Consider the following 24,741-nt stretch of genomic DNA (forward strand, 5'->3'; position numbering starts at 1 on the left):
GTTTCTGGCTGTTGTTGCTAAATGGCTTTTGCTTTGCATAGTCGACTTTCAAGTTGCACTTACGGACTGTATTTACTGACATTGCTTTTCCGAAGTGTTCCTGAGCCCATGCGATGATATCCTTTACACATCGATGTCGTTTTTGATGCAGCGCCGCCTGAGGGATCGAAGCTCACTGGTTTTCGGCCTCGCCGCTTACATGCTGTGATTTCTCCAGATTCTCGGAACCTTTTGAACATTGTCCTTAAACTGTTGGACTATTTTCTCCCGCACTTGTTCACAAAGAGGTGAACCTCGCCCCATCTTTGCTTGTGAATGACTTGAGCAATTCTTTTTCTAGCCAATCACGGCACCCGCCTGTTCCCAATTCGCCTGTTCACCTGTGGGATGTTGCAAACAGGTGTTTGATGAGCATTCCTCCACTTTCTCCGTCTTTTTTGCCACCTGTCCCAGCTTTTTGGGAATGTGTTGCAGCCATTAAATTAAAAACAATGACGTTTATCAGTTTGAACATGACATATCTTGTCTTTGTAGTGTATTCAATTAAATATAGGTTGAACGTGATTTGCAAATCATTGTATTCTGTTTTGATTTAGGTTTAACACAACGTCCCAACTTCATTGGAATTGGGGTTTTATGTTTTAATACAATACGGTCCTATGTTTCTTATAAACGCGTCATGACAAATTTTGTGGTTTTTTTTTAGGCGGCTGGAACGGATTAAATTGACTTCAATGTAACTGCCATATGAGTAAATTGAGTTATGAGCTTGGTCACGGAACAAATTAAACACTTAAGTCAAGGTACCACTGTATTTAAAATATGTTACAATATATGCGTCGTAGTTGTGTCAGGCCAATGTTGAAATATTTCCGCAGTAAAGTCATTTATTAGGAAACGGGCGCTGATGACGGGTTAAGTGATTAATTGAGGCATGTTGTCTGTTACAGCCACTATTTGAGGAAATACGGCAAGTGCGCGACCTACTGTGACACGTCACTCGTCTGTCCAGAGTTTGTCCAGACAATGAAAAGTTGCACTGGCTTGGTAAGATGGAAAACAAAGGGCAGGGAAGAAAAGCCAACATTGCACTTTTCACAATCGGCCCAAACAAACAAAGATGAATACAATCGCCCAGTTCCCTCGGTTCCCACACTACTTAGCTCGCAGTCGCTAAGAAAACCGCAGCCGCAACACGCCGCCAAACAACACGTTTAACACCTAGAACGCATTTTGCAGCCACAGAGGAGAGGCATCTCTTGAAGTTGCTGTCATAGTTCCCCATTAGTTTCAGCATTGAACATATTTAGCACGCAGTCTCTCTGAATGGTTCTCTTCTCCCCTCATCTGTTTGCCTATATGTGCCCCGCGACTGACTGGAAACCAGTCCATTCTCTTGGCAACGGGACGGTTCTGCCGCGCTCTGCTTAGCTCTGAGGTAGGGCCGGATTAAATCCTCCTCCCGAAGCGGCAGAATAATCTGAAGATTACCCTCCGACATCAAGCTGTTACATAACTGATCCCTGGCGTCCTAAAGTGTACTTTCTTCCTATTTTAGCAGCGGCAAGGCTGATTAAAAAATAAAGAAATAAATAGTCATGAAATTGAGTGTGCTAGTATCAAACACGGAGCAACCTCCAGGGTCGAACGCGCCTGAGGTCATACTACACGGGGTACTCAGTTTTACAGCGGAGTTCCGTTAGTAACCCGAATTTGTACACAAGTCAGAAAGCGCATAATCTAGTGCAAACTTTTTGCCTTTTTGTCATTTTTTTATCATATTGTGTCAGATTTTTATTGGGCTTTTTTTGCCTTGAATTTGGTGAGGTTTGTCAGTTATTTGCCATATTTTTTTGTCTTTGCCTTTTTTGACAGCTTTTTAAATTCAGATTTTTGTCAGTTTTTTTGTCTGCCCATGTTTTATCATATTTTTGTCTCTTTGTTCTGTATTTTGATCAGGTTTTTGCCATTTTTGTAGTTATTTTGACAGATTCAAGTTTTGGTCTTATTTGTATCATTTTTTTGTCAGCCTTTTTCCTGTGTTAGATTTGTGTTAGTGTTTCATGTTTTTGTCTTTTTTCAATTTTTTGGGTCATTTTTCTGCCAGCTTTTTGTCTGTTTATTAATTTGTTGAACATTTTTGGCTGCATTTTGAGTTTTTTGGGATGTGTTCAGATCTTTTGCCATATTTGTCTCACTTTTTTGCAGATTTTTTGTAAGCTTTCTGTAAATTGTTGTCATTTTATTAATTTTTGTCAGATTTTTCTCTTTTTCTGTAATGTTTTTGTCACATTTATCTTCATTTTTGTTTAGCTTTGTTCTTTCCTGGATTTTTGTAATGTTTTGTCAGCTTTGCTATAGGTTTCATCAGCTTATTTTAACGGTATTTGAAATGTTTTGTTTTATTCAGTTATTTCATATTTTTGTCTGTTTGTTTGCTCTATTTTTCTCAGATTTTTGTCTGATTTTATATGTTATCTTTTTTTAAAACGGTTATTAGATTTTTTATCTGGTTTTTGTCACATTGCTTTTCATATTTTGTCAGTTTTTTTGCAAGATTTTAAAAAAATCTCGTCAAGGACTTGGCGACACTGATACAGAAGTTCCGAACGGCTAGATCGCAGACATATTTTCGGAAAGAGGCATTTAAGATCTACTGAAGCCAATTTTCCACGATAGGTCCCGTTCCGGTAAATGGGTTTTTATAAAAAGGTAGCTGCCGACAAACAGAAGACGACATATACTGTTAACCACTATCATGCTGCAAAGGAAGGAAGAGGCAGGCCACGCCAGAGTCACCGAGCGGCCAGAAAGCAAAATAAGTTCACCGCGGCTTTGAACGAGAGCGGGGTCAGCGGCGCGATGATATCAAGCCCGAACAAACCGACCGGCGGCCTAGAAGCCACGTCGCAGTGACGCATCGTATCCCGGCAAAAAGACCCAATGCGCTGTTTTCCCACGCCGACAGACCTGTCAGTAACGCATTATGAGACTTCCTGCTCCTACCGGGTGACTTCAAACCAACAAAAAGTGAGTCAAACACATGCGGTCAAATGAGGTTCCTGTTAAACACTCAATGCGTTCCTCTTATGTTCCTCCACTCTTCAACCAGAGTAACGACTTTGAATGGCGTTTTGGCGCCACTACAGCTCTCCTGGGACGAGAGGAAGGGAGAGCGGCTAAAGGTCAAACGAAAAGCCTCTGATCAATTATTAGCCCGGTCTCAACCGATATGACCTGCAATCTGCTTAAGTGCAATGCAATTGGGATGCTGCGCCAAAGAGGCGGGAGATCTATTTCAGGTGCAAGACTGAGGACTGTACTTGACTTGAGGATCTAGTTTTCTGGTGACTTTTTACTTCTACTCCCTACATTTGACAAAAGATATTTCCAGTGTAATGGAAATTTTCACATTTGACATTGCATTACTGTGTTATGTACCTTAAATAGTGAATCGCAACAATCGGTTTAATTAATACACAAGTGACTGTTGTCTGTCTTCTCAAGAACAATCGCACCGGTGGCGGTACCGTCAAACCGACGGCGTCCGTTTCCGTGAGAGTTACTCAGTTCACAATATTAGCGAAGCTATGGGAACACATTATTTTGAGAGCGGTAAATTTGAGCCAATGCTAGCCAGCTATTTAACATCACGTAAGACCCACGCACTATTGTGTTCCATGAAAATATAAACCTTGCAAAAGAATGAGTAGACTATCTCCTTTCACCAGAAAATGCCACGCAAGTGAATTGAGGTAAACAAAAAAAAATAATTAAAAAAATGGAGCCAGTAAGGTACTGTTATGCCCTCGCATGTGGGTAAGGAGAGCCACAGTTGCCCATGAACTTTCAACCGTTTACTATGCAAAGGAAACCATCAAACACGCAAATCCATGCATCCATTTTCCGTACCGCTTTATCCTCACAAGGGTCACGGGCGTGCTGGAGCCTATCCCAGCCATCTTCGGGCGAGAGGCGGGGTACACCCTGAACTGGTCGTCAGCCAATCGCAGCAAACACACAAATGCAAAATGAAAATACTCAAGGAGCTGCTGTACGCCACAACTCACGCCCAGATGCTCACACGCAGACTACCCAGCCAACACACAAATACAGAACAGGCAGTAATTCCACTTTATAAAAAGTAAAATAATAAAATAAAAAGTTCATTTCTTTACATTCACAATGTTTCTTCATAGAAAAACGCTTAACAAAAAATAATGGTGTTTTGTGAGGGCTGGAACAGATTATTGGCTTTTCAATGGGGAATCCAGACAAATCCGAGACCGACCAGTGTCCCGGGACCTGGAGCTTCTGAGGTTACACTGCACATTTCTGCGGTGGCATTTTTCCTTATATAGGCAGCAGTAACAGTTACACAAAGACACACACAAAAAAAAGTGTCAGACAAAAGCATTGCAGGCCTCTTCATATGCGGCGCAAACCGACGGCAAATGACAGGCTTGGCCCGGCCGTAATCAGCACGTCTTTCGGCGGAAGCGTGACGGGATGAGGAAAGTGACCGGACGTTAACCCGTAGACATTCCTCTTATCTTTTTCATCAAATCGGACAATTTCACATTTGAATGCGGGAACGGGGCATTTAGTAGCAATGCAACTAAATACGGCCCAAACTTCTGCAGCCTTCTTCTGTCTTCTCTCGGGCAAAGAGACGAGGGCGGTTTCCTTCCCAAACATCAATTATGATCCAAAGCCTTGCTCCCGACGCTCGGGATAATCTTCCTCAGCAGGACTCAATTATAGTTTATTTCCAGCTCCACGCCTCGGCTCCACGCAATCGAGTGAAAGAAAAAATAAACACGTCAAGAGCTCACAAAGCTCTGCGTTGTTTTATGCGTACACAAATTAACTTTCAACAAAAATCATCTTGTGGGATAGTGTGTAATATAACAACTAATTTATTACAGGTGGGACAAACTAGCAATACATTAATACTACAGTACGAACCGTATTGACACCATATGAAACCATTTTCTGCTTCTTTACATTCTCTTTTACTATGTTTTATTAGTGCTATTTTTCTTTGATAAAAACACGCAACAGAAATTGGGGCATTTCTGGGGGGCTGGAACTGATTAATGCCATTTCAATTCATTTCAATGGGGAACATTTACTTGATATACAAATAATTTGCTTGGTAATGGAAAGAATTTAATTCCTAAGTCAAGGTACCACTCTTTGTCTTCAATGCAAAAACAGGAGGCGGTGTAGCTTGCTGGAAAGTGACATTTAAAAACACTAAAGGGACTAAAAAGTTGCCGTCCTTGTTGAAACAGGTGACCGGTACGCTGAATGGGGGTGACGGGCCACCGGAGCAGGTGCTAAAGGGCCTTCATCAGCCCAAATATTTGCTCAGTCGCCTGCGTCAACGCACTTTCCATGGTGCAACGCAAGCGTCGGCACAAGGTCGCTAATTAGAAAGTTGGACGATGCATAGAAAATGGCCGCGAGGCCACACGAGCATTTTAAGAATTTTTTTACGCTCCGTCTGAAATGCTGACTTGGCTGTTAAATCTACACGGGCTGGCTTAAAGGAGACCTGGGTTCTCACAGCCTGGACATTTCACGGAAGTCAATGTTTCAACCGTGTGCGCTTCAATGCCATTAATGTCTTACCAGCTTAAAGTAAAGACACTAATTCAAAGCTGTTTTGCCTCCGGTAACCACTGAAATACAGTGAAACCTGCACATACAGTAATCCCCTCTCCATTGCTGGCGTTACGTTACAGACCAACGCTGCAATAAATGAAATCTGCGATATAGAAATACCCCCTTTAAGTACACCCTATGTATGTTTTTATAGCATTTATGCCACTTAATATTTTTGAAGGTCTTTAAACACATTTTTAAAAGAACACAGACATCTAAATGCATATAACAGCCTATACTGAGAGAGAGCTAGAGCAATGGATCACAAAATATTGTACAGAGTATTAAAAAAAAGAATACGAGAAATCACAAAAAATCCACAATTTAGCGGGACCACTAAGCGTGACCCACAATATACCGGAGGATTACTATAATCACAAATTCACCTAGTCACGTTTCTTTCTACGGAACCTATCCTTGGCTCTTCGCTGAAAACAAACAAACACAAATGACCTATTCATGTCCCTCTGTGTATTTTGGTGCTTTCTGTAACACCCTAGGTAACACAAAATGGTGTTAAAGCTTAGCTAATAGGAGAATAGTAGGGCTTAGAGTCGATTACTCTACCAATTATCCCATAGATTAAATACAGTAATCCAATTTGCATTATTAAACAACAAAATGTGAAGTGCAGACAATGTCGTCGATTTGGGGTCACCATCCTCACATTCCACACTGTAGTATCTGTGACTTTGAGCATGCGTGGCTTTAAAAGGTGGGGCCTGACCTAGTGAGACGTGGGAGTCAGCGAATGAGTGTGTAGAGATGGATGTTGTGAAGTCAGGTTAGCGGCTGTTAACTTGCTAACTGTTAGCAAGTCTGTCATTGGTGGCTGTAGCAGCTTGTGTACAAATGTGCTTATTACGTGTTGATTTTGTTACCATTTTTTCAATCAAGTAATTGAAAGCCCACCTACGGCTATGTCTATCCTTGACCAGTTGTGGGGGCATTACAAAAATTAATTACCAGCAGTGGTAAACTATATTAAATTAGTTAACGTTGACATGTCGGCTAGTAGATGTACAGTTGTGTAAACCAGTTCTGCTTTGTAGTAGTCACATTGCACTTTATCTTCATTTTTAAGTGTAAAATGATCCCAAACATGGGACATTCTCTGGGCAGAAACGTCATATAGTGCTCAAATGGCTTACGATAACGTTCATTTATTTGATAGCCTAGATATCAAAGTCGTGCAAGTATTAATTCAAATAGCTTTATGGAAAGATTCAATATTGCACATTATTTTACGCAGGTTATTTGATCCTCTTTTAAAACCTACAGCAAGGTTTAATATGATTAAGCTGAATTTTCAATCTTTACTGACATTTCAGTGAATAGGTTTAGGTATGTAAAGGAATTTTATCATTTTTTTCAATATCGAAGCCTTTTGAGCATTTATTCCATATGCTTGATATCCATCTTAAGGCCGTACTAGTAGGCCAAAATTGGCACTAGTACTGGAAAATACTAATAATAATTCCAGTAGCACCCGGTCGTTCTACTAGTGTGCAGAATTGTCTTTTCTCGTTAAGACAACGCACCCACCAGTACATGGACTTTGAGCTTGATATCAAGGATATGGAATAAATGCTCAAATGACTTGACATAAACCAGGCAAAAAAAAATAAAAAATACTTCATTATGGCAACTGACACTGAGCATTAACGTCCTCAGGTCCATCTCAACAGTATCCTGATTGAACATGTCGTGGCTTAAAGTCTCTTACAATACGCCATCTTTATTTTTATTTTTTTTAAATACTCATAAATAAAAACAATTTAAAACACGCAAAAAACAAGAACAAAAAAAAGAAAAACAAGAGTGACTTGCCCCAAGCACAAATGCCATGGTGGGCTTAATATTTCTTTGTAAAAGATATTCAACTTGCATGTTTTTAGTGGTGTGCTTGACTATGCTGAATCTAAAGAGGATTTTAAAACGGCTATATCACTTTGACGACTTAAAGCAAAATCCTCCCAGTAGCTTTTTTTTCTAGCTAGTGTATTGGGAGGGGGGGGGGGGGGGGCTAATGTAAAGAGAGATGCTAGTTAGCCAGAACAACCAACTTTGAAGTTAATGTTTTTAACACACCAGGAAATGCTCTAATTCTAACAGCCTGATAAAGGTGAACTAGTGTGGACTACGTGCCATTTTTAACCCCTCGTTTGGTTTGCTTTAAGGCTGCGTTTCAGCCCCTAAAACGACAAAGTTAGCGTGCGGCAACGTTGCCTACCACATCAGGATAAGAGCGACCAGGGCTTTTTTTCTACATTTTACGACACAACAACGGCGTTACTTACAACTTTGTTCTCCTCTCTGCCTTCTCTTTCTCTGTATGTCACTCCCCCGTTATAGTTGCGCTATGCGGCTGGCTCGCAGTCTTCATTCGCCGGACAAGCTCCAACGTTCTGGCCCTCCTCCATTGGAAGGACTTGCGTAGTGGTGTGATTTTATTTTTTTTTTTCCTACTCAATCTGCTTCGGTGTTGAAAGTGCTCACTCTGTCAGAACAGCCTGTGGCCACTTGCCCCGCCTTCCTCTCTTTTGATTGGCTCTCCTACAGTACGCCTACATCAAGTCCAGATTTCCATAGGAGAAAATTAAGTGTCAATCTACCAAAACCGAACCGTTGATTGAACTACATCGTGAGGGTGACATTCACACGGACTTGCTCGCTGTAGTTTCAGCGCACACCGGAAACACTCCGGAGGGGCGGGTATGGGGGCGAACGCTTACAGATAATTAATCAACGACAAAAAATACCCTAAAAGGAAGATACCCCACGACGGATGCGTGCGGAAACTACGTTACACAAGCTAAAGTGGATTTTATCAATGAGGTACCGGTAATGGTTCGCCACAGTTTGATTAAATAAAACACAATACAAAAATACCTAATATAAATTAATAATAAATATAATAATATCTAAAATATTTTAAATTAGTGAATTATTTTCTTTCCCTGTTCCCACAATGTATATGTATGTGCCTACATTCATTAAATAGATTAAAATTAAAAAAATGTAATTAGTAAAGTAAACAAAATAAAATTAACTGATTTAAAAACAAAATCTTCATTAATTGCAATGTATAATATGAAAATTGTTTATTACACTAACGAGGACTACAATGAAACAAATGCATTAACTATAACGATATTTATAGGTGAAAGAACAACACCGCTCTCTAGAGGTGCTTTAGTGCATGTACTTTTTTTTTTTTTTTTTTTTTTTTAAATGGAACATAACATTGAGAAAAAGTCAGGAGCCAGGAGGTATTTGAGAATGAAATTGACATTCTTTGTATCCAAATCTGGCACATTTTTTTAAATAAATGGTGTAGCCTGAATTTGTTTCTGACACTTTTCACACACGTTGACAGGCTCTGCGTTTGTGGTTAAAGGGGCCAGACCAGGGCCCAAATGAGGGCTCGATCCCAGGGCCGAGCTTTTGGAACTTGCGACAGCAGGGGCTGATGTAAGATGCTTTCCCTGCGGCAAAGCCAACCGAAAAAATAAATCGTCTTGATGAATATCCTGAAAAGAAAAGAGCAGCTATATCTAAACAAAGAGAAGTCCCATTGCACACCTGCTAGCTTTGGAAAGGGACCAAACCGTTTGGACTCTTTCCAAATACCTGTGTGCAAATACAACCAGTTTGTGTAAGCATTGACATTATAACAGTAAGTAGTGTTTGAATGTGATTTTTATTTTTTTTTTACCATTGTAGATGAGAGCCCCCGTGACAGCCATGCTGCTCATGGCCAGGGGAAGAGCTAAAGACAAAGAAAAACGTAGTTTCGGTCAGACCGCAGTTTCAGACTGAGTGCTAAACACTGTTTCAATGCACTTGAAATACATCTGTGGAAAGGAAACGCTCATGATCGCACCACCACGCGCGGTGGACACCTACTTATTTTCACTGGACAAAATATTCCATCGAAATATATCTATTTTTAGATGAGCATGATAAATATTATACTGTATAGTTCATTAGAAGTAAAGTTGTTTCGCTCTTGTGTTGTCTTAGTGACGCACTTCCGGTCTGGGGCGCGCATATCTTTACCCATTGGCTCTCGTTAATAGTTTGACATGCACAATAGCTCATCTTCAATGCATTAGGTAGGGCCACGTTGGGGCTCAACATTCGAGATCCTGCTCGCGATGGAAGCACGCAGCACATCCAAAGCACACCACGTCTCACATGTTGTTAAACATTTCATGGTTAAGACACGGTGCTCTGACCATTTTTCATTACCGAGTGCTCAATCGGCATTAGGCCTCTCAAAAAAACAAACAACAACAACAAAAACATCTATAATTGGTCAATTATAGTTAAATGAATTATGAATAATACAATTAAAAATGAACATTATTATTTCATGATCAATATAATATATATCTTTTTTAACACGTTGCAGATTTCACGCAGATTTTTAAATTTTCTAGTTCTTAATTTATCTCATTAAAAATTGGTTAATTGATTTACTGGGAATTATAACATGCTAATTATATGATATTGTTGCACTAGATTAGCTGTTTTTCCTTAAAATGTTCATTTCTTCAATCATTCATCTCAATAAGTAATTGGTTAATTAATTAATTGTAAAAAATAAAAAATATTAGTCAAAGACAATTTTGACAAAAACATTGATACATTTTTTGGGGGGGTCGGGGGCGGGGGGGCTTTTGGACAGCTACAACAGATTAATGTAATTTAAATTTTTTACAATGAGGAAAGTTGATTTAAGATACGAGTGACCTGAGTTACGAGCGTGCTCACTGAAGGAATTCAACTTGTAAATCAATGCGCCACTCTATTGCCTCCCAGCAGATAGTGTGGGGAATAGCCAGTAACTGCAGTATAAGCTATCACGTAGTAACATGCTGTGTCCCCATATGGTGGTGTTTCCAGAGGCCTCCCTACAAAAGAATGTAAACATGAGCTTGGATGCCGTCTTGATGGACGAGTTGGGCCCCAGCGCTTTCATGCAATTCCGCCTGTGCAATCCACTGATTTGTGATTTTGTTGTTTTGTTGTTGTTGTTGTTGTTGTTGTTGTTGTTTTCTGTGTGTGGCTTACCTCTGTACCAGAAGCTTTACTCTTGGCATTCTTTCCACACCTTCCTCACGTCATCCCTGTGGATGTCTCCTTCCACTTGAGGGACACAGACTGAGACACTTTACGGCCGGGGTCATTAGATAGCCTAGAATGACCGCGTAAGTAGCCCGTTCTAGGCCTGTTCTGAAAATAGCTCACCAGTGACGGAACATTATAATTTCCTAGGATTGTTGTAGAAGTGATCATTTGAACATGTAATATTGCTATTTATGTTCCCTGAATTATCTGTGAATGAATACAGTGGTGCCTTGAGATACAAGTCACCTGACTTCCAAATGTTTCAAGATAAAACGTGTCCAGCCGCTTTTCTGCTTTGATTTACGAGCAAAAATTTGAGATATGACCGCTGTATGGTGGCAGTGAACTCAACTCACTTCACAAGCAGCAGTTGGGCAGATACAATTCGTGACAAATTCTTAAAATTAAAAAAACAAAATAAAAAAAGGCTTCAGGTTGTTTTTTGCCACTCACAGTTGAAGTTTACTGTCAAACTAAACATACAACAAAGAGAATGACATGTTGTGTATTCAACCAAACCACATAACTTTGCCTTGAGGTCCATGTGCTTAATGCTAACAAATAATGGGAAATGCCAGATGGGTTAACGAATAGCATTGGTGTCTCAGTGTTATAATAGATATTTGAAAACAAAAGGAGGAACACGTCGACATACAATATCGGAATACTCTCAAGCATTTATTCTTTATCCTCTGTGAAGAATGACTAATATTACTGCAGCTTACTGAGTTCAGACCGTCTCCATGTATTTCCTTATGTCTGTATTATACTGCCCACATGTGGCCAAGGCGTGCACAGCAGGAGAGCACAACGTCCATTGAATTGAAGCAAAAAACGTGGCAAAAAACTGTTTAACACTTTACATTCTATTTAATTATGTCATTTCTGTATGTTTTTATAAAGTAAATTATAAAAGATATATATAAAAAACGTTACACATTTTGTGCTGTTTCTATGGGAGGCTGTAATGGATTAATGGCATTTCAATTCATTTCAAGGGCGAAAGATGATTTGCGATACAAGAGTATCTCCACTGTATCATGTTGATAAAATTCTACTTAATCGTATTAAATCTTGTGGATTTTCAAATAACCTCAGTAGGCTCTGTAAAATATTGTGCAACATTGAATATAAATGCGTTTTCGTGTTGTCTTTGACGAAAGCTCCAAGGACGTGTACACCTTCGTTTAACAAAGTCATTTGTTTTCATTTCACATTCTAGTAGACTTACTTGTAAAAAGCCACAGATCAAAGGTGAGACAGTCCCTTTACACTAATGTTGCATTTGTTTCTTTAAATTGCTACACCAGAAATGTTCATGGGCCAATGTGACCCACTGCACGTTTAATCATGAAAAAAACACAAAAAACATAATTATTAAGTATTCTGTCAGTATTTAGTGCAACTAATTATTATTATTTTTTTGTCATTATTGGAAAATTCCTTTAGTTCCTTTTAGCTCCCTGTATCACCATGGATAGGTGTTTGCAAACTCAAAATTTTTAGAAATTATATGCAATAAGGCCTGAAAAGAACAACAAAAAGAGATGTTTTTTCGATTTTCATTTATTTTTCCATTTTTTTAATAAACTTAAACTTTTACATCTGATCCACTAAATAATAGGATAATAGGATGGTTAGCAAAATGTTTTTCAATACTGTACTAAATAATTGTAGCAATAGATAATCAAACAATACATTAAACTCAATAAAATTGTATCCCCTTGTGGCAAAATATATTTAATAAAGTGCGGCTGTTAGAAACATCCAAGGGTACTGTTGATGCGTTCATTCAAAAAGTAATAAAATGTTCATTCGTTTTTTATGTATTTATTTTTTCATTTGAAAAAGTAATTGCTTGCGGTCTACGCTCTTTTGACGAGACAGCTCGAGTAGCCAATCGAAAGGGAGAACAGGCGGAACTAGCACGGACCGGGTGTCAATCAGGTTTTATCACGAAAACGTTGTTTAATTACATTTATCTAACAGGTAATACTACATGATCAACGACATACTCTTATCATAAACTGGAGCAATTAATTAATTGCTATTAATTATACCGATGGCACACGCCTATTTGGGATTACTGAGGCCAATTTTTTTGGACGAGACAGCTTTTGCAGCCAATCGAGTGGGAGCGCAGGCGGAAGTGGAACGGACCCGGTTTCAATGGGCTTCAATCATATTTCTATTAACAAAACCTTGACCAATGAACTATGACAATGGGGCACGCCTATTCGGGGCTAGTGACCAATCACGTTGAAGCAAGGGCGGAGTCATTGCTAATGCTATTTTGACTGGGCAGCTCTAGTGGCCAATCGAATGGGAGCACGGGCAGAAGTGGCACGGACCTGGCTCCAATCATGAACCGCAGGGCGTGGCTTAACGTCGACCTGCTCCGCCCATTGGCCGGTCTGCGGACTTCCCACAGACAGTTGTATGTTTCATAAAGATGCACTCTGATGCGGCCAGTAAGTAGAAGCCTCTACTGGCTCTTTTGGTCAAATTACGACCGTTTACAGGGAACAGAACACATTCCGAACATGATTAGAAAGACGCTCGACTCGACGGCATTTCCGTATTTCGCCAGTTCTGCAGGGTTGGATGTATTCCGTGCTATTTTTTGTGTGGGTCTCTTTGTATTTGCCAGTGCGACAACAAAGGACGTGTTCAGAGTCTAATTTGACTCCCAATTCCGATCCGACAATACACTTTTTCTTGTGTGAAGTTCTATAAATGTACATCCTTGTAGACGGCCTTACTCGATTGCAGCCAATTTCCCTCCCCCGAATGCGAAGCTTTACTTTCATGCGTATCTGCCGGCGTTGTGATCTTTTTCCGTATTTTTAAGTCTTCGGTGACGGAGGAACAAGGTGTTCCGACTCGGGGGAGTTTAGTGGGCGACGTAACGAACGTGGAAATGGGTCAAATGTGTGTGTAGGTTGTTAAGAGAGTGAACATTGTGACGCAGTTGAGTTAACATCTTCCATTTGGCCCGCTCGCCGCGTTTCACCGGCTTTCTTTTTACCCAAATGAGCACGTGTGCTATTGGCACCTTTTCGTGTCGTATTTAACCAACATTGGCATTTTCACAATATGAAAAAAGGCTTGTAAATCAGTCGGAGTGCATGTTAGTGGTGGGGGGCACAAGGCTTTCAGAGAATCGCTGGGCTTGTCGAGGTCCCTGGGACTTGTAGTTCCCAAGGCTATGGCCGAGCGGCGCCGCCATCGTGAATCATGGCGGAAATGGACTACAAATCCCAAGCGCACACCTTGCTTGGCTACTTTGTAAACTCCGCGCAAGTTGCACTGCTATTTTCGGTACGCAAGCTAACGCTAGCCCCGCCGTGTCGCTTTTTAACGGCCACTTTCGACTAACATTCGACGACGAGCCGGAATATAAATTAACACATTTTCGAGTCACGTCAACAGTCCGCCCCGTCGTTTCGTGTTCAAACATCACGCCGTGGCTCTCTAAAACTAAGCCGTGAACATCTATTGAAACGCTTAGCGTTAGCCGACGGCCGGGCTCGGGACTTTTGACGAGGATGTGACGTCATCTTCGTGTATCCTCGTACTTGACTTGACTTGACTTGCATGCCCACAGTTACTTCTAATAACCGCACCTCGTGTCTTTATTATTTCTTTGGATAGATTTTCAGCTGAATTCTCACTTGACTACACTGGCCAACATCCATAAGATCCACCACACGTTGCACAGGCTGGTAAATGCATATGACAACATGTTGTGTTTGTTTCTCAAGCGTATACTTCTGTGGATTAAAAGCATTTGGCATCTGTTCTGGCAGAACCTCACGGAAGACGTTGGACAGGAGAGCCACACGTCAGGTGATTTTTGCAGTAATTATTTTTTTTCATGCAAATCGAGAAATAAAGCATGCATTTTAGGATGTATATTTTCTCAAATTTCCGTGTAATAATTTTATTTTCTATCTCTTTTAAAGATCCTTCTAATCTGTTTTGAAATTCCGTTGTTAAAATAAGACATTCATGAAAATATGGGACTTGTTTTTCTGTCAAATAATTTGTATTCTAAAGCTTGTCTCTAATCTCCTATACATGTGTTCCCTTAACTTTTCAACTTTATTCTTGTTAGATTGCATTGCATCTCAAAAACATGACTTCATACATGTATTACAACTTTTTTTCTCCATATACCACATTACCCTAAAAAATGTGAATGTCAAATACAATTTTCTCTAAACTATACTGGCAACCAGTTCAGGGTGAACCCCGCCTACTGCCCAATGATAGCTGGGATAGGCTCCAGCGCGCCCGCCACCCTAGTGAGGAGAAGCGGCTAAGAAAATGGATGGATGTTTTGATACGATCTAGTGCTATTTTTCTTTATTTAAAAAAAAAAAAAAAAAAAACAATGTGGGTGATTTTTTTTGTTTGTTTGTGAGACTGGAAAGAATTCATGGTATTTCAATTAAATCCAGTGGGGAAAATGATAAACTTGATGAAAGACTAAATTGAGTTACAAGCTTGGTCATGGAAAAAATTCAAATTGTAAATCAAGGCACTGCTCAGAAAATGGAAATATCTCAAAATATTTCTCATTTACTATTTTCAAAAAATGCATCTTTTTTCCCCTTAAATATACAACTTTTTTTCTCTCAAAATAAACGGCTGTTCTCAAAAGATTTTGTTTTAATATGCAACTTTTTTCTCAAAATATGACTTCTAAGATTATTACTTTAATCTTGAAAAATACAACTTTTTTTCCCCAAATATACCAGATTATTCTCAAACATTAAAACACATTTTTTTTCTCCATTGGAAATACCTCAAGGTATGGCTAATCTCGTTGATTATGGCTTTTTTAAAATTTGAATATATAGTTGTTTTCCTCAATTCACTGCCAGCCCTCCCAGTTAACGTGGATATTTGACTTCTAAAGCCGTCAATGGCAATGAATGTGTTGAGTATTCAACTTCTTTTTCAAAATATAAGACTACTGTATTCTCGTAAGATTATGGTTTATCTTATAGCTATTTTTGTAAGATTGACCCTTTAAATATATACCACAATTCTCAAAAATCTAAAAAAAAAAAAAAAAAAAAAAAAACATCTTCTCAAATAACTATAGAGTGCCACCAGAAAGTATTCACACCCTTTCCCCTTTTCCAAATTTTGCTGTTGCAGACTTATTCTACAGCTGATTTGAGTATAGTTTTATTTCAAAAGATCTACATAAAATATCCCATGATGACAAAGTAAAAACATTTTCTGACATTTGTATACATTTATAAAAATGTAAACATTGAAACATAAGTGTTCACACCCTTTGCTATGACACTCAAACTTAAGGTCAGGTGCATTTGCTTTCCACTGATCATCCTTGAGATGCGTCTACAACTTAAATGGCGTCCAGTTCAGTTGATTGAACATCATTTGGAATGGCACACGCCTGTCTATACAAGATCTCATAGTTGGCAGTGCATATCAGAGCAGAAACCAAGCAATGAAGTCTGAAGGAATTGTCTGCAGACCTCCGAGACCGGATTGTGTCAAGGCACAAATCTGGGGAAGAGAATTGCAGCAGCATCGAAGGTTCCGAAAAGCACCGTGGTCTGGATTATTCAGAAATGGAAGACGTTTGGAACCATCGGGACCCTTCCTAGATCTGGCCGTCCGACCGAGTTGAGTAACCGAGGAAGAAGGGCCTCGGTCTCAGAGGTGAACGAGAGCCCTATGGTCACCAAGGCGGCGATAGAACCGTCCGGGTCGTCAACCGTTGCTAACCCACTCCACCAATCAGGCCTTTATGGTAGAGTGGCCAGATGGAAGCCACTTCTCAGTTAAAAAAAAAAAAAAAAAAAAAAAGACACGTTAAGGAATCTCAGAAGTGCAGAAACAACATTTTCTGGTCTGATGAAACCAAAAAAGAACTTTTTGGCCTGAATTGCAAGCGTCATATCTGGAGAAGAAGAGTCCCCTCCCCGCTCATCACCTGGCTAACACCATCCCTACTGTGAAGGCGTGCTGTGGGGCGGCAGCGTGCTGCTGCAGGAACTGGGCCACTAGTCCGCATAGAGGGTACATTTGGACAGCTGCCAAATGTAGAGAAATTCTTTGAGAATTTGCTCCAGAGTGCTATGGAAGTCAGACTCTAGGGCGTTGATTCACCTTCCGACACGACAAGAGACTCAAAGCACAAAGCGCACACACTTCAGGAGCAGCCTGTGAGTGGCCCAGCCAGAACCCGGACATGAATCCAAGCAAACATCTCTGGAAAGACCTAAAAATGGCCGTCCGCCGACACTGCCCATCCGACCTGACTGACCTTGAGAGGATCTGCGGAGAAGAATGGGAGAAAATGCCCATTTTTGTGCCAAGCTCGTCGAGACAAGACCAAGAAGGCTCGAGGCTGTGATTGCTGCCGAAAGTGCTTCAACAAAATATTAAGCCAAGGGTGTGAATACTTATTATTATGTTTACATTTGTCATGGCATATTTTATGTAGATTTAAAAAAAAAAAAAAAGAAGAAAACTATCCTCTAATCCGCTTTAGAATAAGTCTGTAACATGTGTGAATACTTTCTGGTGGCACTGTATATAAGCAAAGAACTTTTTCTTGATGATGGAAAGCATTTTTCTCAAATTGGTACGATTGAGACTTTTTCTTCTCTCAAATAACCCCCTTTATTTTCAAACAAAAATACTTAACTTTTAACCCTCAAATACCAAGCCCTTTTCATCGATATTTTGTTCTCAGTGTACGTCTTCTCATATTAGGACTTTTTTTTTCTCATATATTCCACTTGATTTATTTTAAAACGTCATAGACAACTTTTTTCCCCCTCATCCACTTTTCTTTGAAAACTGGCTCTTTGATATGGTTTGTTTTCAAGTCATATTTTCAGAAGCAAATTTAAAAATGTATTGGGAAAACGATACAAAGTGATCATGGAAAATACAGAAAAGATATTCAAAATCAATGCAATAATATCCATCCATCCATTTTCTGAGCCGCTTATCCTGACTAGGGTCGCGGGCTGCAATAATATCATACAAAAATAACCGATCACTTTGAAAAATATTTGACAAAAATATTAAAACACTACAAAAACACTTTATCCAAAAATACACACTGATTTTTATTTCTAATGGTGATGTTTTTCTTTAGCTTGTTGCTCCAGAGCCATGCCCCCGAGGAAAAAGAGGAGACCGACTGCCGGAGATGACATGTCAGCGAAGAAGAGTCGCCAGGACAGGTAGGTTTCTCTTTTGGGCGGGGGGGGGTGACGTGACTTATATTCAACGCTGGTGCATTTTCAAAAGTTACACAAGTTGAAAAGAGGACCAATTGCAATAGATGATCTCTGAGTTGTTTGCAATTGGGGCCTATTCTCCACCTCCCTCCTTCATGAGAAATAAAGGGAAATGGAAATAGTCCCTTTTAAGATCAAACTGTCACTTTTATTCGCTGGAATTCGTCATTTGAAGCTGTTACGCAAAGGCTGAAAAGACATTACCAACGTAATCGTGAAACAATGGAGGAGAAAGCCAGTTTTTTGTTTTCAATCTTTTTTTTCAACAATAAAGGCAATATTGCAAGAATGAAGTCTTATTTATTTCAGAGGGGGAAAAATATTTTCATTTTGATAAAATGTTGTATATTTTTGTGTATATTAGCTGAAATGTTATGCAAATAGTCTTATTTACTTCTATTGTTTACTATTTATTATTTTTGAGGAAAACTTTCCAGCTAAAGATGATCTCGTTTTGATGAAAAGTCAGGTATTTTCCAGATTTAAGTCATAATATTAGAAGAATAAGGTTGTATATTTTCCGGAAAAGCGGCAGATATTTTCTCGATTTAAGTAGTTATTTTATGAGAATAATGTTGCATATTTTGGAAAGTTTGTCATATTTTTTTTGAATGAGTCATTTCAAGTGAATTTCAATATATTGGAAAATTGTGAAAAACTGTAATAGAAATGTAATAGAAAATGCACAAAAATATTAGGTAATAAAAAAATGGATACAAAATGCATCTGAAAAAGAATACACAAATATCAGGAAAAAATATACATTAGTAATATAGTGTCAAAATATTTAATAAAAAAAGGTATGAGGAAAGAAATAGTCCGAAACAATACAAGAATATTTGACATACACATTCGGGGTAAAACGTCGAATTTTTTGGGACACAGCACCGCATTCTTTGCAATTATGAGTCAATAAGCTCTTTCCTTTTGTCCCTTGTGCACGTTCAGAAAACTTGACTCGCCACTCATTCGAGAGGAGGAAACCTTTTCCAACAAGAGATGCTTGGAGTGGTTCTACGAATATGCGGGTGAGCCTACCATTTTACGGTTGGAAATTGCACATTGTTTCGGTCATGTGATGCGTCACAGTTGTCTCTGATAGGCTGTGATGATGTGGTGGGACCTGAGGGCATGGAGAAGTTCTGTGAAGACATCGGAGTGGAACCGGAGAACGTAAGATGACTTGGTTTTGGCGAGCATGTCATTTTGGGTTTTGGGATACCAATATTTGGCAGAAATCTTTTCGAATAATCCATCCAGTATTAGCCAAAAAACACAAATTAGTGATAAATAAATAGAAAAAAATGAAGAAAATTACAAAATATTTGAAAAAGTATGAAATAAAACATTTCAACGAAAAACTCAAAATCTTACACTAACAATTAAAAATCAGAGCAAAATACACAAATATTAGGAAGAAAAATACAAAAGACGTCAATAAATACAAATGCACGAGAAAAAATATCAACACAGCCACATCCCCAGTTATAAACGGGTGTGCACCCTTCTGCAACTGCGCCAGTTGTGTGTACACCCACCTACCCCATGATTTAAAGAAAGAAATAAAGAAATAATTCCCCCCCCCCCTCCCCCCTCCGCAATTGAGTCTTATAGGTCACTTTAATGATGGAAAGTTTTCAAATGCATCTTGGTCTTTTTTTTTTTTTTTTTTTTTTTTTTAAATATCACAAAAAAACTGCCATTTGAACTCGGGTGTGTAGCCGTTTAACGGTCATTGTCACAAAGTCCAAAAATGGTGTTTTGTGTATTCCAGGTGGTGATGCTCGTGCTGGCGTGGAAGCTGGATGCTCAGAGCATGGGCTACTTCACGCTGCAGGAGTGGCTGAGGGGCATGGGCTCGCTGCAGTACGTTTGCGATCAAACGTTTGTTTGTTTGTTTGTTTGTTTGTTTGTTGTTTGTTGAGACGAAGGTTCTTCGTCTGACCGGCTGGTGCGCTCTCGCCAGGTGCGACTCTACCGAGAGGCTGAGGAACTCGCTGGACTCCCTGCGGTCCGTCCTCAATGACAGCACCAGCTTTAAGCTCATATACAGATACGCCTTTGACTTTGCCAGGGTGAGTCTGCCAAAAGGGAAATCTGTGCGTGCGCGTGTGTTTGAAGTTAAGGAATTTGCTGCTATCTTGTGGCATCTATAGTGTATAGTATTTTAATGTTGGTCATGATGCTTGGGGACCCAAGTGTTTATATGCAAGCCATTTAAAAAGTCCATTTGACATATGTCCTTTTTAAGGAACAGTGTTTTTGCATTGATTTAATGATCTACTGTACATGCGTGTCTTTTGGCAGGAGAAGGACCAGAGGAGTTTGGACTTGAACACGGCCAAGTGCATGCTGGGGCTTCTGTTGGGAAAGACGTGGCCCCTCTTTCCGGTCTTTAATCAATTTCTAGAGGTACGGACGGCCGGCTCTCCATTAATACACGGGAAGCTGTCCACCCCAGAGGAAATAATAGGAATCCAAATGATCTCTTCTAGGGTGAAATTGTACACGCATTCTTAACATTCGTACGTTTAAAAAAAAAAAAAAAAAAAAAAAACACGACAATCGTGAGCAATTTGGTCATGGAAGTGGTACAAGTCAAAACATTAGCTAATATAATAATATATCTGTGTATATATATATATATATATATATGTAGATGGAAAATGTATATAGAAATTTTAGTGGATGAAAAATGGCAGAAACATATTTGTTGTTATTATAAATGCAAACACTACAACACATATTACAAAAATACCAGATAAATACAAATGTATTAGACACAATATACAAAAAATAGATGACAAACACTGAAATATAAGACAAAAGGTCATATTAGGAAAAACAAAAATATTTGACAAATAGAGCAAATTTTAGAAAAAATAGATGAGAAATTCCAAAATGAAAGACCAAAATGCAAAGATATTACATTGAGCGAAATTGAGACAAAAAATGTGTATTTGAAAAACTAGCTATTTGTTTACTAAAATAGCAGACAAAAAATACAACAAATAGTAGAAATAAAAATATATTGGCAAAATGGTGAACAAAAACATTAGAAAAGAAATTACAAAATTATTGAGAATTACCAAAATACTGGACAAAAGGACAAAACATAGTACTGAGCAGGCAATGTTTCATTATTTTAAAATGTTATACAAATGTATAGGCAAGTTATTCAATTTCTGTAATAGAACAAAAATAAAGCAAAACTACTTAACCTTTTGAAGAGGCCAGAATGGAATTTGCAGAGCGATGCTCTCACCTAATGCCATTTTTTTGTTGTTGTTGGTATTGAATTAATAAGTGGTATTGTGTATAACAAGTCTTTACGTTGGCATTGGGGTGTGACCAATCAGAAGTGTGGTTTGTGGTGCTGTGGGAAAATTTGACCGTACCCAACTGAATCTTTGTGTGCGAAAAGTACATTTTCAAAATGAAAACTTTGTTGGCAGTGCTTGAGGTGCAGGCATGCATTTGTTTTGTACGAAATCTTCACGCCGCCTCTTGTGCTGTGACACCATTCTGGTAATGTTTGGCTCCCCAGCAATCCAAGTACAAAGTGGTAAATAAAGACCAGTGGTGCAACGTGTTGGAGTTCAGCCGGACAATCAACTTGGACCTCAGCAACTATGACGAGGATGGAGCCTGTAAGTTGGCCCGCGTTAAACCTGAGCGCTACGAGATGTAACTGGTTTTTGCACTTTCCTAAAAAGAAGGCACGCTGCTTTGTGGGACTGTATTAAAAAGAAGACAAACCATTTCTTTTGCACTTTGTTAAATAAAAGGCAAAAGTTTGAATGTATTTTCCTGAATAGAAGACAAACTGTTGATGTTGAACTTTCCTGAAAAGTCAAACTATCGATGTTGCACGTTTCCCCCCAAAAAGTGTGATATCCCACTTTCCTTTAAAAGGAGACAAACTATTTACATTGCATTTTGTCAAAACAATTTGTTGTGCTTTGCTAAAACAAAGCTTTAAACTTTGTTTAAAAAGTAGACAAACTGTTCGTCACACTTTCTTAAATGACAAAACTATTGGCTCGTTCCTAAAAAGACAAACCGATGTTGCACATTCCTAAATGTCAAACTGTTGTACTGTACATTATTCAAAAGGAGACAAAGTATTGACATCACATTCAACGAAATAAGTGACCTACTAATGACGTTGCACTTAACTAAGAAGAAAATGTTTTTTTTTATTTTTTTTTATAAAGTGTAGATGTGAGAATCTCGAGTCCCAACCCAACTCTCTGGAAGCGCTAACTCAAATCTTCCTTTCCTTCTCCCACCAGGGCCCGTCTTGTTGGATGAGTTTGTGGAATGGTACAAGGAAAGACAGATGTCATAGCTGCAACTGCAGCCCAAAAAACAAAAACAAAAATAAAGCGAATATCAAAATACTGTGACGACCGCAACGGCGAGAATCTACAACGTGACAACAAAACAAAAACAGCCACGGTTGGGGGGAGGTCAGCTACTCGTGGGTGTACGTTTACCAAATCCGGCCGGCGGGCTAGCCACGTTTAGCCCGGCTCCCCTTTACCACTTGGAAATGAGAGAGTATTGCGGGTGGGAGAAACCAATGGGGTCAGTCTTAAAAGTGAGCACATTTAGATAATGGCAGGTTTCTGCTGCCTGTGCTGTTTACTTAATTAGTGCCAGTCATTTTATTTTTTTCTTCCCTTTTTTTGGGTTATTTTTTTAAGCACCAAACAAAACCGCATTGCTGCTAATTCCATTCGGGCGGGCCAGTGAGTGCCCCCCACGCCCCCTTGAGCATTTATTGGTCCCCTTCCCAGGCCAATGGATGCGTCCACTTAGCTGTGCCTCAAACTTTGCCACACGAGTAAAGGACAGATGTACATATGTGCAAAGGTTGGGAGCCTACTTGTCGTCATACCCGCTGTCCGTTTTGTCTCCCACGTGTGGCTTGGTCTTCCTTTTTAGTCCGATAGTTTCAGGTAGCATCCTCACCCCTCCCTGGAACGAGCATTTCTAGCGCCACCTACGGGAACGCGGGACAGGTCAGAACTGTAATAGCGCTCTGCTGTCCCCCTCTCGCCCCCTCCCCTATACATTTGTCTTTTTGGCTGTGCTGTGACGCTGACTCGTCCAGATGATTTTAATATTTGCATGCAGCTCTCGACAGAGCCCTTTTTTTTTTGTTTTTTTTCTGTACAGGAATTTGTGCAAATGTTTTGTGCTTAGATTATTTGATGTTCACCATCATGTCGTTATCGTTTGACTCCCCGACGGAAACTCATGATTGTGTTTATCGCTGTTGTTAAGACCTGGAAAAAAACACACGTGTAACCTCACGGTGGAATGAGCGCTCACCCCTGCTTTGACGCCACACAAAAAAAAATAGCGTGTCGTACTCAGTTTATTTATTGGCAGTGCATCCGTCGACTTGCGCACGCACGCACGCACACACACGACACCTCTGGTTTCACTGTATATGAACTAATGACACGTGGTTATGTATAGATTTAATTCATGTTCTTGTATTCTTCTTGTGACAATGCAGGATGGTGAACGTGCTTGTCCCAGCTGTATATATGTATGTAAAACTAAGTGTCTATATGTTGGTTTTCACTATAACCTATGTCTATATACTTAAATAAAATGGGTTTATTAACTTAACTCCACTTGGTTTGTTTGGGGCACTTTATTTCCAACAAGGAAAATCTGGCAAAATGGGCACAGCATAGAAAGAAAACAATTTCCATATGTAGACAGCAATGTGAAGCGGTATAAGCTTCATGTAAAAGTAGCCTAATATTCACCTTAAATTAACAGAAGACTGGATTGGACATTCAAATGAAAGTGTACACCAACCCTTATTGCACCAAGGCACATATTTTACATGAGAAAAAACTCCTGGCACAGCACCAAACAAAAGTGTATAGACTGAAGCTAATGGTTTTCATGTACTTAACGTAGGCCGGCTGAACAAAGCTATTCTGTTGTATGAATGGCAACAGGTTGATGCGCAGGTGAATTGGACATTCTGCTGTTTAGTGGAAGAGTTTTTGTTTCTACCTGGCACTATATGTCTAGGGTATAGCTAGATGAACAAAGGCATTATGTGAAGTCAATAAATACCAAGTACCAATTCAGTTACATTTAACTTTAGCATTAAACCCAATTCTGTAACTCAACCAAGAATAATAGGAAGCAGCAATGAGCGGGCCCCTTGGCAATTTCACGTTGTCCGTCTGGTTAGTATACCTGCTTATCGGAAAATTCCCTAGGAGTGCGGGTCCTGGAATTTGCCCCAAATGTCTGCTTCAAACCAAAATGGAGAACTTTCTGTTCAATATAAGGCATGGGTCCTTGAGACTTTTTGTAGTGCTGTCACAACAGACATGTCCATCCAAGTTTTGCATCCGTGGAAATGCTAATTTTTACTAACTTTCCAGGGGGCGTTACTGACTTTTGGGGGAGTTGTTTTCACGGGCACTAAGATAAAAGTTTCACCTGATACACGAGCTTTAAAAAATTGGCATGTTGCTGATTTGGAGAAACAAGGCTAAAACATACTTTTACAGTATTTACACCAATTTCTCTAACTCCTATTTAATTCCTCCCCGGGACCAAAGTTTACAAAAACTGTTGCCATAACATCATGTAC

At 39.4% G+C, this 24,741-nt stretch overlaps 2 protein-coding genes across 4 annotated transcripts in view; one reads left to right on the plus strand and one right to left on the minus strand.

The window, feature by feature from the left end:
* The window catches only part of fryl (furry homolog, like), a 98,560-nt gene extending 90,395 nt beyond the window's left edge, over positions 1-8,165 (minus strand). The window contains exon 1 of the mRNA XM_061778471.1: positions 7,971-8,165. The gene's annotated coding sequence lies outside the window, so the exon portion shown is untranslated. The remainder of the gene's footprint in view (positions 1-7,970) is intronic.
* A 5,001-nt stretch (positions 8,166-13,166) lies between these two features.
* Positions 13,167-23,755, plus strand: dcun1d4 (DCN1, defective in cullin neddylation 1, domain containing 4 (S. cerevisiae)). Of its 3 annotated transcripts, none has more exons than XM_061778755.1 (11): positions 13,167-13,277; positions 14,461-14,531; positions 14,616-14,655; positions 17,960-18,047; positions 19,053-19,132; positions 19,207-19,277; positions 19,879-19,970; positions 20,071-20,179; positions 20,412-20,516; positions 21,652-21,754; positions 22,400-23,755. In XM_061778755.1, the coding sequence occupies exons 1-11, from the start codon at positions 13,259-13,261 to the stop codon at positions 22,453-22,455; spliced, it is 834 nt and encodes a 277-aa protein (XP_061634739.1). In that variant the 5' UTR covers positions 13,167-13,258; the 3' UTR covers positions 22,456-23,755. The 3 variants fall into 3 exon arrangements, with proteins under 3 accessions (XP_061634739.1, XP_061634740.1, XP_061634741.1); XM_061778757.1 differs by lacking the exon at positions 13,167-13,277 and adding an exon at positions 13,284-13,433; XM_061778756.1 differs by lacking the exon at positions 14,461-14,531 and having other exon boundaries at positions 13,228-13,277; positions 14,571-14,655.
* The last annotated feature ends 986 nt before the right edge of the window (positions 23,756-24,741 follow it).

Source organism: Phyllopteryx taeniolatus, chromosome 7 (genome assembly GCF_024500385.1).
Source record: "Phyllopteryx taeniolatus isolate TA_2022b chromosome 7, UOR_Ptae_1.2, whole genome shotgun sequence".
Taxonomy (NCBI): Eukaryota; Metazoa; Chordata; class Actinopteri; order Syngnathiformes; family Syngnathidae; genus Phyllopteryx; species Phyllopteryx taeniolatus.

Coding starts and splice junctions, on each gene's coding strand:
- dcun1d4 (XM_061778755.1), top strand. Junction 14,656..17,959: donor ACAGGAGAGCCACACGTCAG/GTGATTTTTGCA, acceptor GTTTTTCTTTAG/CTTGTTGCTCCAGAGCCATG. Junction 19,971..20,070: donor AGGGGCATGGGCTCGCTGCA/GTACGTTTGCGA, acceptor CGCTCTCGCCAG/GTGCGACTCTACCGAGAGGC.